This window comes from Mytilus edulis, chromosome 12 (assembly GCF_963676685.1).
Source record: "Mytilus edulis chromosome 12, xbMytEdul2.2, whole genome shotgun sequence".
Lineage (NCBI taxonomy): Eukaryota > Metazoa > Mollusca > Bivalvia > Mytilida > Mytilidae > Mytilus > Mytilus edulis.
Window position 1 is genome coordinate 47591862 of NC_092355.1, and position 13925 is coordinate 47605786.

The following is a 13925-nucleotide window of genomic DNA, read 5'->3' on the forward strand; positions in this document are numbered from 1 at the left end:
ACTACTAGCAGTTAACTGACATGCCAATAAGACCAGTGTTTCCTATTGCCAGCATATCAAATATCATAGATTTACCATAAGTTGTTCCTCTGAAAAAGACATATTACAATAGTCCATTTGCCAATTACCGATTTGATTCTGTTATTACACTTTTTAAACAAATCACGTCCCTTCGTCAATCGTAGACTGGTTCCATACCGGACAAAAATGGCTTTTGCCAATGCAAAACATGATGAATTGAAAGTGATAGTATATCGTCGGTTTAACAAATTTTTTATGAAAAATAATTTCTGATGTCAAAAGTATTTAGCTGAACAACAAATTAATGTAATCAAAAGATTTGAAAACCTTAAAGATTACTCTCATTACGCAGATGTAAATTTGCTCTTTCTGCTAGCTCTCCATTGTAAATAAAAAGTTAAGTCCCTCATAAGGAAGACAACTAAAAGAAGGGATCACTAATTACAGGGTCAATTACGGGAATTGGCAAATAGCCTATTGTGACGCCCTCTACGCCGCCGACAGCGAAACAGCATAGATCAGAATACGCAAGTTTCGCTTTTGGACACCGTCAAGGCGAGATGACGAATTATGCTGTTGGTTTTCTCTTTTGAATTCGTTCAAATTTTGTCATACACGGGCATTTCATAGCTTACTATTCTTTGTGGGTATTTTCTCATTGTTGAAGGCTGTACTACAGTGACCTATAATTGTTAAATATTTGTTCTTTGATTATTTTATGACAAGTGTCTCATTGGCATATATACCACATCTAATTATGTTTATCCATGTAAATCTACTCTTATAATTTTACTTTGTGAAATAAGACGTACAAGTGTGTGTATATAGTTTTACCCATTATCTTTCTCACACCTTTAAAAGAATTGTTTGTGTGCAGAAACCCTGTTATTAGCCAGGACAGCACTCTGATTTCTCTATTACTTTTGTTTATTATATCAATGTAATGTAACCTTTATCTCAAAAGCACCGCTTCACTTAGAAAATGGTAAAATAAATAAAAATGAGCTGAAATTGTTTAATGGCATTAAGACGTTAAAACAATTTGTAGTACACTGTATATATAAAATGTACACTGTTTATAAAATGTACACTTTACATAAAATGTAATTAGTACATGTACATCAATGTATAGTATATAAAAACTTCTTTCCATAAAACAGTGTCTATCATTAAAAATTCTATTTACAAATAAAAATCATAACAAAAACTAAAACTAAGCACTATAATGTGTTTTGGGGTTCCTTCCTTATCTATGTCAAGTTGTATTCCAATTAACCGAGGCTAATGTGTGACCAGAAAACTGCTCGAACTTATTCTGGGAGGACAATTGCAAATAGTTTATCTGATTTTCAGATGATTGACATCCGTACGATTCATACTGATATGGTGTATGAGATATAGGAGGTACCGGAAATTGTCCAAAATCGTAACTTCCGGCTGGTACTTGATGTGGAATATACATTGGCGGTTGCGGATAAGCACGTGGTAAAAACATGTTATGTTGAGTGTTCATTGGGCTGTTCATTGATGATTGTAAATAGGGCAATGTCAGTGGTTTAGAATTTGTTTGGACAAACTGTGGATAACAAGCAGGACTCTCCATTGGAACTTGAAACGTTGGCGGCGATAATGAAGGAAAGAGTGGCGGTGAAAACGAATGTGTGTACACAGATGGAGCTTGAGAAAAACGCTGCTGTGAGAACGAAGTGACAACTGGTGTCGACGCGAACGATGCTGGAACCGACGGAAATGTAGATGAATATGAAGATCCTGCAAATGTATCATTGTCATAAGTTACATTTCCTGTTATCGGCGATAATGACGGTGAAATCGATAACGGACTGACATGTCCCAAATCCGGAAGCTCTGGGGTTTTCCGTGTATCATCGAGTATCGAAGAATTCACTGTTAAATACGAAGCATTCAATCCACATCCTTTGCTTGGCAAATTGTTTTGTTTCTGTCGTTTTTCCTCGGGACTCGAGTCGGAAAAGCTTTCATTTCCACTGTCTCTACTGTTGTTAACTGTCCGTCTTTGCATTTTTGGTATACTTTGGTCTAAAATTCCACTATCAGATAAATTCGGTCCATAATGAACAGTACGTGTCGGAATATCTTGCTTTGTACCAAATGGGTTATCCGCTGATTCTTTGTTAGTGACAATTGTTGGTGCGTTCGACTGCGGTGAATTCATAATGGGAACAGTCGATGCTAAACCTGGGATAAAACAAGCTTGTGCCTCCAACACTTTTCCAGGTGACTGAGTTGCAAGTATCATTTGCTGAAAAATTTCCATTTTCTTCTCTAAATACACAGCTACTTGATCCCAGAATTGTCCCGCATTTACACGGAAATATCCCCAACGAAGGGTATTTGTCCCACTTTCTGAATCTACATTCGGACGATAGTCTCCTCTGGCAAAATTAACTATACTTCCTGGCACTATGCACCATAAATAAGTTGATCTGTTGAGATTATGATTCCCACTTGATCCCCTACCTATAGCAATCTTTGTGAAACATTTTGTTTTTGAAAGACTATGGCGGACAGCATTACACCAATGTTTCCGAGCAGAACTCCGAAAGTACGAAAATCTATTTCTAATATATTTATAGATTTCTGTTATCGGTAAACAAAAGTTTGGTGATCGAAGAATCGAAAGGTATATCATTTCAGTATAAGAGTAATTTGGTTTCTTGTCCGCTTTGTCTTCTTGGTCCAATCTTTCATATACCGTTACAAAATCGTCCATAACTGTTCGTAGTTCCGTTTCCGCTGCTGATAAAACAGAGGGCGTTGTCAGTCTTGATGCCATACCTAGTATAGAATCAAAGATACACATAAATATTTAATTTTGACAGTAAGAATGAAATATAAATGTCTAACAGAAATTGTAATATACAAATCTTCAACTATAAATTGTTCGATTGGTTGTTGGTTTTTAATGCAACTTTTAGTTCTTTTGTCTATATCGTGGTAGACAGTTCATAATTATGGAGAGATTGAGATCAGTCTCTTCAAAAGGAAAACGTGTTTGTAAAGTTTTTCTAAAGGCTTCAAAAGGTTTGAATTTTTGTTACATTTGTCAGAATAGTAAGAAAAATAAAGGTTACAATTTATGTTCTATATTTATTCTAGAGCGGCTGCCTTCTGCTTATGATGAACTGATAGTATTATTAAAGTGAGAAGTACATTTTATTTAGAGTAGGCAATATGTATACAATCATAAAAATAAACAAGAGCTCAAGAAAGCTATGACATCCGACTATAATATTCTGTTCAAATATCGAAAATTTCAATGAAAACAAAATAATTGATGTCTGAATAAATGGAAAACATAAACCTTAAAGTGAGATGTTGACGAAAAAACGACGTCGAAAACTGAAACTAGAATCGTTTTGGCTAAGAAGGGGGCGTGACTTCAGGTCAACTTTATTGGATACATGATCCCTTGGTTCACAACTGATTTAATTATTTTATATTGTAGATAACAAAATGAAATTAATCACTACTGACAACTTTCTTTTTGAAATTACACAATGATGTTTTGGTATAAAATAAATTTAAGAATAAAAATATTTTATTTTCTAGACCTTTCTAGAGTATTGCACACTTTACAGAAAGGGAAATGCGTAGCATGATATTTTCCATGCCTAATAGCGGCTTTCTTGTGGTTCTTCAATCCATCAATCGTCATTTTAATATTACATAAATAAGCAAAATCACTTTAAAACTTTCCGAACTAAATAATTCATTTTTTTTTTGGGGGGGGGTCAATTCCCAACAGCATAGTGTATTGCACAAAAGCAAAAAAAATAATAATATAAATTCAATTCATATAACCAATTCAAGTTCTTTGATTACAGTTATTTAGAAAACTAATGTGTCAAATATTGAATTACAATCCAAATTCAGACCTGTATCAAGTGCGAATTTTGTGACCATGTTTCAGGTTTATGTGGTCGTATCAAGCTGCGCTCAGCGAACCAATTTATTGTTTTCGTTATATGTCACAAACTGTAAAGTAATAAAATATTGAATTGCATTATAATGAATTCACAGAGTCAATCTGTTAAAAAGTACATTGCTCACATTGATTTATAATTATACTACTAGTAGTTTATAATCCCTGAACCATGATGAGTTATATCTTTAAATTCCTCAAAAAATAAATAAAAAATAGAAAACGACCCGGCGCAAAAAAAATATATTACATACGCCCGAGTGCAGATAAATCAATTTTTAGGACATCAGAGGTATATTTTAGTTTAAACATTTATAGATAAAATATCTAAAACATCATTCGTAAAAATAAATTTTACACATTGCTTAATTTATAGAAAAGCAAAACCGTCAATATCAAGCTGAAGAAAATTCCCGTCATGATTTAAAAGGTCACGTTGCGGTGCAAAAAAGAATTAAATAAAGAGGATTTCACTTTTTGATCGAAAGGCGGTCTGAATAGCAAAAGAAAATATACACGTAAATTGGTAAACCAGATTTATTTATTGAAATACTTATAGAATTAAGTATATTATTTCAATCAATTGTAGAAACTAAAGATTATTTTGATATACTACTTAATTTTTGATGTTTTAAATAACATTTTCTTCAAATGTTTTTTTTTTGTGGTTTGACCGATTAAGGTTCATCATAACCTTTTGGCTAAAATGGCCGTATTTACACCCCAAATTTTACTCTGAGTACAGACTAACCTATACACCTGCAACAGTTTTAAGGGATGGCAGGAACTAGATATATAAATTTTAAATGCATTTTATGTTTCAGAAAATTTTAAACTTTTCTAGATTTTGCTATCCATTTTTTTTCGTTCCTGCAGAAGGTGCAAAAATTAACTAAGTAGTGAAAACGATTGAGAAGCTCCCCTCATATAATCAATGTTTTGAGTAGTATTGATTTAAATGGACAATAGATGGACAATAGACACCTGTAAACAATAGGTTATTTAACAGGTTTAAACTGTGTAACTGAGTGGACCGTATCAAATGAAACTCGGGTGTTTATTTATTTTGCTATCTTCTGCAGAATGGAAAAAAATGAACTTCAAAATCCAGGTAAGTTTTTAATTTTCTGAAACGTAGACTTCATATAACTTTTATATATCTAGTTCCTGCCATGCCTTAAAACTTTCCTGGATGTACCAGTTTGTATGTACTTATAGTAATTTTGGAGGTGTAAACACGGCCATATTTTTCAATTCCTTATGATGAACCTTAAATCGGTTAATTATTTATCGTATATCGATTTGTCGATTATCAAACCAATTAAAATTGTAGCCTTTGAAACAAATTACTTATATGAAGAACATTTTCTTCGTCAAATGAAAATTTTCAACTAACTTGAATCAACATGTACACTATACTAATTCTGAATGGTGTTTTTTTTTATCTGTTTATTCGAAAATTCTCAGACAATATCTGAATGTTCCTGAAAATTGTTTTAGTATTTAAAGTATTTGACGATATAAATGAAATGTAAGGTATGTGAAAATATTCCGTCACATGAGTATGTACAAACGTATCTACATTTTTGATTGATTGATTGTTGATGATTAACGCCACTTTCAGAATCCTTGACTATATCATGGCGGTCACCCCGACAAGGGATCTTCTGCAAGATTGCACAGATTTTATAGTTTAACATAGATCTTCTGCAATGATGCTCCAATATGACAGTTTAACTTAAATCAAAGAAGTTATATATGAACTTACCTATAAGTGATGCCATTTTGGGGTGACATTGGCTTGCATCTTTCAGATCCGTGTCTGTGTCTTCTCGTTTGCGCTTGACCATGTTTAGGCTTTCAGCTTGTGTGTTCAAAGAATTAACTCGACGTCAAATCCCTCAGCTTGTATGATATAAAGTGAAGATGGAATATCTTATCACTAAGTTTTAACTCTTCTGTGACACTTTTTTGTTGTCAAATATGAGCTTTCGATGGCACTTTGAACTCATTTCAAAACTTGCACGAGAAATATACATGTGTCATTTTCATCACGTGGGTGTCTTTTTCGTGATTAAAAAGTGTTCAAATTTCTCAGTACCATACTTAGCTTGTTGTTGTTTTCTGATTGTTTGATTGATTTGTTTACCTTTTGTTTGATTGCTGTGATTATGATAATACGTTAATTAGTTTTAAATCCAGGTAAAAAATTAAGATAAGATTTTGAATTGAATTCTAGTGTTGAGTGACATCTTGAGAACATTGAGAAATTTAAATATTACAATGCAAAAAAAAAAATGAAATTTTAACTTCTTTTTTTTGGTTTTGGTTTATTTTTTATCTTATGTAACTTATTCCAAACTATTATAAAAAAGCGAGGTAAAACAAATATGATAAAAAAAAAAAAATTAATAATTAGTTTTTCTAGGAAAAAAAGTATTGTAAATATCAAGTAGCCCTTCACACATCAATTTTCAAAGTTGAGTACGTTAACTGTTGTTTGAAATTCATTTATATTCTAACTTATTTGACTTGCTTCTGAATGCATTGGTACATTTGTTTTTTTCAAATGCACATATTATTCAGATGTATTACTATTTTCTTGTTATGAAAACACATGCATTGCAAAAACAATTACAAAAAATAAAACACTACTAAATAACCGAGTACACGCAAATACTAAAAAAATGTTCACATGCAGTTTCAGTAATTCTAAAAATTATTGAACATTATTTCATATTTTCATTATTATTTTTTTTCATTATTATTCGTTTCTATTTTCATTGAAAGAGACAAGACAATTTATTACAACATAGGCACACGTATGGTGCTACAAGAGGACAATGCTACAAAAAGGAATGTTGTCAAATTATAGAATGATAATATTAAATTGCTAAAACTATTCTGCATATTTCAATAAGATCAAAATGTTATTTAGCGTGAATGTTGTTGTTAAAGGCATTTAAACAAAAAAATGGAAAATGTAACTCATATTCTTTTTAAAAACTACCAAATGTTTTTTTTAAAGAAATCGTTAGAAGTACACACTAAGGGCCTGTCGGAAAATAAAGATTGAAAGACGTTTTCTACATTTATGTTTATTTATTTTATACTTTCGTTGTTCGCGTTTGGTGCATATAATATCTGTTTTCGTTAATCCTTTCGTACATACATCAGGATGTAAGGTTCGAATTCGTCCTTTGAATTGGTTTACCATTGATAATTTCGAGCCCTTTTTTGCTTTTTATTTCTCATTTTTGAAGGCCGTATGGTGACACGTAGTCATTTGGTCTCTTATGTTCAAACTGTTGTGAAATAAATTCAGGGAAAGTTGACATTACATTTAAACACACAGTCAAACCTTAGACACGCGAGAAGTCCCTTGGTACATCTCTCAGACAGTTGGATGTGAGACTTGTAACAATGACAATTCCCATTTTGACAGGTCATAACAATTTAGGGGATATCCAAATATCTTACCCGCCAGTTTAATCGGGCAGAATCAATTTGCGCCAATTGCAGTTTTGAAAAGGTATTAATTGCGCCACTCTCTTTTATTTTGATGGTATTATTTGCGCCAATAAATGAAATGAAATTGCGCCACATTTACCTGTTTATATTTTTTACCTATATCATACCTGTACATGTTTTACCTATATCAAGACAAGACAAGACAAATACTATATTAAAGTCTCGCCACTTGTTACATATAAAATATACAGCTTTTTAAACACACAAGTTAACAACAAGAGCCACTCTATAAAGAGTTTTGAGAGACTATAAAACATTTTTTTCTTAAAATTATAATGCAAATACAAGTTAACTATCACGAGTATAAAATACTTTTTCGCTTTAATAAAATTTCATAGCAGATTTTGGCAGTATAAAATACAATATTTTCATTTGTAAAAAGAAATGTATATCAGTGTCCAGAAATTAGAACGTCAAATTTTGAGAACTGCGTGTAAAAGAAAAGCAACCAATGTGTTGTCAGAGCGACCTTCAAAAATAATAAATTCAGAGATCTTCAAAATTGAAGAAGAAAATTTAAAAAAGAAAGATTTAAAATATGTGTGTCAGTCTATGTATATAGAGAGAAGAAAACTGCGTCCGGCTTAATCTAAAAATCGAGCAAAATTTCACAGAATATTGGATGGTATTGGTGTTGTTACAAACAAAGATGATGACTTTGTATTGTGTAACGATACAGAAAGCGATATAATTTTATTAGGATGCGAGGCTAATTTGAAATTTCAGTGTACAATGTCAGAGGAATTTTTTGCTGTTGGTACCTAGTCAATCATTTAGTTGTTATATATAAATAAAGATATATAAAATTGGCGCAATTAGATGATTATTTTATTGGCGCAAATGATACCTATAGTTTTGAAAATTAGGTGGCGCAAAAGAGGTATTGGCGCAATTAAGTTGTGGCGCAAATGAGTTACTTTTTGGCGCAAAAAGATATCGCCCGTTTAATCGACCAACAATGTAGAATTTCCCTTAAAAGTAATGATTATGTAATTTGTTATCCGTGAAACACGCGCATGTAATATTTGCAATTGAACATTTAGCAAAATAATATATAGGAATGGTTGTGTATGTTATTATTAAAATAAATTTTTAAGAAACCCGTGTATGCCTATTTAAGGGCAATAGTCCAACCCTTCCCCAATGAACTTGTTGTTCCAGTTACTATTTCTTGCCTTCATCCAACTTTACAAAACCTACTTATCAACTTAAATATTGTTTAATGTTGGTTTATCTTTCAATATCCTTCAAAATCAGAGTTTGTTTTTTTAATTTCCTGAAGAAAACAATTTTTACATTTATGTGCTTTATTTGCTACATGAAATTGATCTCCATCTTTGAATCAGTATGCTTCATGGCATTGTCTGTCTCATCTTACATCCAATTTTTAATTTTCTTTTGAAACTTTTAAGTTTCGATAAAAAAAAACTAAATACATGTATTTCTTTGATTGATATGGGAGTTTCATGTGGCTTCACGTATTATAATATCTATATAAATGTTTGTAATTTTTGTTGTATTTGAATAAAAGCGTAACAAGATGAAAAATACTAAAAGGAAAAGTGAACAACATCATAATAATATTATTTATTAAAGATAAGCTGTTGCGATTTGGTCCCCTGGCATGTTGTCGACTTCGTAGGTCTTCACACGAATGGTATGGCCATTAATATTGAATTGACAGTCCCTGTTTCTATGTAGGTAGTAACATAGAGTATAGCACGCCATTTCAAACTCTGGACTGGACCCTACTATTAAGGAACTTAACTTTTTATAACTGCTGTACCATTTAAAATGGACCCCGAGTATTCCAGGCTGAAAAAAGAAATAGGAATTAGTGCTGAGAAAGAAACTCGCTGTTCGATGTATTTTGACGGTATTTTAATGATTCCCCTTCATGAGCTGTTTTATATGTATATAACAGCGTCTCATAAGTCTTTATAGGCTGGGTGTTGATTTTTTTTATGAAGTTGTACTTGTGTAAATATTTTACTATTGTGTAAGATCAATACGTGACACTTTAATAAAATAAATTTATCTTTAGCAAGGATTTGTATAGTACACAAATCCTTGTCTTTAGTTATCTCATCTATCTTCATGCAAAAACAGTACTTTCCATAACATCTTATACAAATACTTTAAATTATTTGTACAAAATTAATTCATTTCTAGGACTAGTTGAACATGTATAAAAATATAAGTACATCAAATGAAATTTTCGAGACGACCACTATAAAAGCTTAAAAGCAATTTTACTTTGCTTGTAAATCCAAAATTAGTATACCTGGTGTTTAAAGACGTATCCTAAATAATTGGCATGGCCCTTTTTCTCCTCTAAATAAAACTGAATCCAGTTGTGGAAACCATCCACGCTTGATCCTTTCACTTCTCCTACAAAGACATGTTCAAATCCACTGCTGTCCAGAGTCCTGGAAGACCCGCTCCTAGGATAAGTTGTAAACCATACAGATTTCAACTTATGCTCAAAATCGACCATTGATGAACTAACATACCCTAAAATATATCGTTTTTATAAAATTATGTGAACAAACAGGATTCTTTTTGAAATGCATTGTTCACCTAAAAAAAATATACATGTAACCTGATTAAGACTATTTGATGTAGCTTTCTATGGGGTTGCTGAACGTCGTTCGGTGATCAATAGTTAAAACTCAGTCTTCGTCAATGGGTTTCTGGTAGAGTTCACTCATTGGAAGTCATAAGTTAACACATCTTTTTATTTTTATATCGTGTTATTAAAACAAAAAACAATGGATTTCTCTGAGTTGTTTAATCTCAGCTGAATGGTCACCCAAAACCTTTTAATCTGTAATTACCGGTAAATACAAGTATTGGTTAATTTGAACTCAATTTATTGTGTAAACAAGAATTAAATAATGCAAAAGGTGTTGATTTCAGATTTGTTGCTATAGCCGGTAATCGCCGCATATCAGAAAATCGCGACACACAATATGACAGACACTGAGAGAGATTGGAAGACAGGCTGAGCGAGGAAGATAAAAAGTTTGTCATGTTGGTTTGTTTTTTGGTACTCGTAAGATATACTAGGAGCAAAACAGTTGGAAAACCAACAAATAATTAAAATAAACAGAGCACAAAATCAAACATTATTTGGCAATCATGACAATAGAAAACACCTTTATTTCGAAATATATTTGTATTTTTTTTTAACCTATTTTTGATATATAGAAACCATTCATTTTTCGATACATTAAAATAGAAAAATATATTTTATTATAGATTTAGTTTCTTTTTTGTTCACAATTCATCACTTGGATACGACTTATACTTTCCAATATCCACTATTTGAGACTTTCCAAACACACACGATCTGAGACTTTCCAAACACCCACGATCTGAGACTTTCCAAACATACTCGATCTGATACTTTCCAAACACCCACGCTCTGAGACTTTACAAACGTATACGATCTGAGACTTTCCAAACACTTACGATCTGAGACTTTCCAAACACTTACGATCTGAGACTTTCTAAATACTTACGATCTGAGACTTTCAAAAAACCCACGACCTGAGCGTGAATTTCCAAACACACACGATCTGAGACTTTCCAAACACACACGACCTGAGACTTTCCAAACACCCACGATCTGAAACTTTCCAAGCACTTACGATCTGAGACTTTCCAAACACCCACGGTCTGAAACATTTCCAAACACCCACGGTCTGAGACTTTCCAAACACCCACGATCTGAGACTTGCCAAACATCAACAATCTGAGATTTTCCAAACACCCACGATCTGAGACTTGCATAACACCCACGATCTAAGACTTTCCAAATATCCACGATCTGAGACTTTCCAAACACCCACGATCTGAGACTTTTCAAACATCTACGATCTGTGACTTTCCAGACACCAACGCTCTGAGGCTTTCCAAACACCTATTATATAAGACTTCCAAATCATTCAACACACACGACCTTTATAACACTGAAGAACGATTTCCAAAATCCCCATTCAATAACAAACACTAATTGTTTGCAGGTCTTTACATTCGCAGATTGGCGATACACAATTGAAAATTAGTGCCTATAAACATAAAAATATTAACCTTTTTTGTGTAAAAACTGTTGCGTTTTCTGCATTATTGACGTTTTACAAATTTCGTTTAGAAATCTAAGTTCTTCTGCAACTTCTGTGGTGGTCACGTGTTCAGCTGTTCCAACCGAATTACGATAATTATCCAGAAGATCGAGAAAAGTACGATATGTTGGTTTATGGAAAAGGTAGTTTTCGTTTACATATGAAAATAACCTAAGAATAAAATATCAAAATTTAAGGAATTAAATATATTGGATATTCTAGAAGTAAATTGCATAAGAGTTCGTGAAATTGAAGGACAGATGATGAAACAAGGAAAATATGACATTTTATCAATACAAGTATTGCCAGTGATCCAGCGAACTGTGACTTAAAAGTTGGTGAAAATCTTACACTTGGTTACATTACTAAATTGTCCCACGGTATAAGCGATGTAGCTATATGTTTCAGTCTAGTTTCTTATGCATTATGTACAAACACACTCATAAAATAAGTAACCAGATAAAACAAAGTCAACCCTTGTGGTCACTTGTTCTCCAGATCGAATATAATAAAGTAAAATAAATTGAAATTGTAATTGTGTTTCACGGGAAATTTTTTTTTTAACAGATCAACTGGTCATATATATAAATCACAGAGGAGTGTTTAAAATTTTTAAGCGGAACCCCTGTACATATAATAGAGTGCAGTATCGGTATATTCACGTTGATCCCTTACAAGATAATGAAACAAAATAGTATTTTTAAATGCAGTGTAAAAAAAAAAATCATAGACCTATTTGGAGCATGATCGGTTGAGCTACTGGTATCTGTGTGCTGTTGATAGGAATAACGAAGGTCATGTGATGTTGCAGCGTTAGTATCTGAGTTCCATAGTGATGTGATCAGAGTCGACAGTTCCGTATCTTCTACACACGAAACAACACCCGTCAGGACCAACACTGAAATAAAATTACTATAAATGTCAGAATAGCGTATCCCATCAGTATTGGTATCCAAGGGTTCGAGGAAAGGGCTTTATTGTCGTCAATGGTTAAATAAAGTGAGCACATATTAGCGAGACAAAAAGATTGTTTAAGCTTTTATGCTTAAAAAGGACACTGAACCATCTGAAGTACGCCTCCGGGTGCGTCACTGTCTCGCTGTATTGAAAACCCATTAGTGTCCGCCACTGGAGCAAATGATTTATAGATCATGCTATATAAAAACAGGCCGAGTCAGGTCAGTTGCGTATATATCTAGTCTTTAATATAGCAAAATGCAAATCACGCATAATAGGTACATGTAGTATATCAGCCAAAATACGTTTGTATGTGCATTTCGTTCACAAATTGTTTTTACAAGGGGTAAGTTATGAGATTTGTCTACCAAATCAGCAGTTGGGTATTCGTTGTAAGTTGGGTAACGTCAGTTAAGGCTTGATATTTACGGCAAACATTTTTTCTGAAACTGAATAATTGATAGACAATTTAAAAAAAAATAGGTAATTTAAACTCGTTAACTAAACGGCTTTTTTCAAAATTGGCCCTCCACTAATAAGAGTAGCTGTGATCGCGTGTGGATATGTTTTATTATCATAAGTTATTCATGTAATTTACAAAATACATTAACAGAACTGAGTTTTAATGCTACACGATTTCAATATAAAAACATGGCTTAAATCATGAAATGTCAAATAAATACTTACCAAATATAGATGCCCGACGTATTGCCATGATACCTTGTATAAACATGTGAAAAATAATAGATAAGAACTCTAAACACGTTGTAGTCAATAACCAGATCAGTTATTCTGTATTACCACAGGTACAGCAAAGTCGCCTGACCGACGGTGACATCATATATATGGGTTCTGATAACAGACCAATATCATCACTGTCCTGAGATACGGTTCATGGCCAGGGCATTTAAAAAATGCCCCCGAAATATGACCCAGATGCTCCGCAGTGCGCAGCTTTATACGACCGCAGAGGTCTAACATTCAACAGTTGGGGCAAGTATGGCCACAACATTTAACGCCTCTGCTGGTGGACTGTTAGTCCCCGAGGGTATCACATGCCCAGTAGCCAGTACTCCGGTACTGGCATGAAAATATGGATTTTTTTGTGTTATTAAATTTGCTGTTTCAAAATGTTAAAAATTATTATAAATTAAGGAATGTATCTCCCTCATGCAAAGCTCTGATTCCTTTTACGGATTTGGCTATACTTTTTGGAACTTTTGAATTATAGCTCTACATCTTTTATATAAGCTTTAGTTTTACATATTTTGGCCACGAGCATCACTGAAGAGACATTACATGTCGAAATGCGCATCTGGTGCAGA

General features: G+C 32.9%; 2 protein-coding genes across 2 annotated transcripts; both read right to left on the bottom strand.

Moving 5' to 3' along the window:
• Positions 1-1022: 1022 nt before the first annotated feature.
• On the bottom strand, positions 1023-6050 carry LOC139498645 (uncharacterized). The gene is made up of 2 exons (XM_071287131.1): positions 5754-6050; positions 1023-2838 (listed from the first exon to the last, which is right to left on the bottom strand). The coding sequence occupies exons 1-2, from the start codon at positions 5833-5835 to the stop codon at positions 1277-1279; spliced, it is 1644 nt and encodes a 547-aa protein (XP_071143232.1). The 5' UTR covers positions 5836-6050; the 3' UTR covers positions 1023-1276.
• Positions 6051-9088: 3038 nt separating this feature from the next.
• Positions 9089-13409, bottom strand: LOC139497147 (uridylate-specific endoribonuclease C-like). Its single transcript, XM_071285237.1, has 5 exons — positions 13288-13409; positions 12376-12541; positions 11612-11814; positions 9801-10030; positions 9089-9331 (listed from the first exon to the last, which is right to left on the bottom strand). The coding sequence occupies exons 1-5, from the start codon at positions 13331-13333 to the stop codon at positions 9107-9109; spliced, it is 870 nt and encodes a 289-aa protein (XP_071141338.1). The 5' UTR covers positions 13334-13409; the 3' UTR covers positions 9089-9106.
• Positions 13410-13925: the final 516 nt, after the last annotated feature.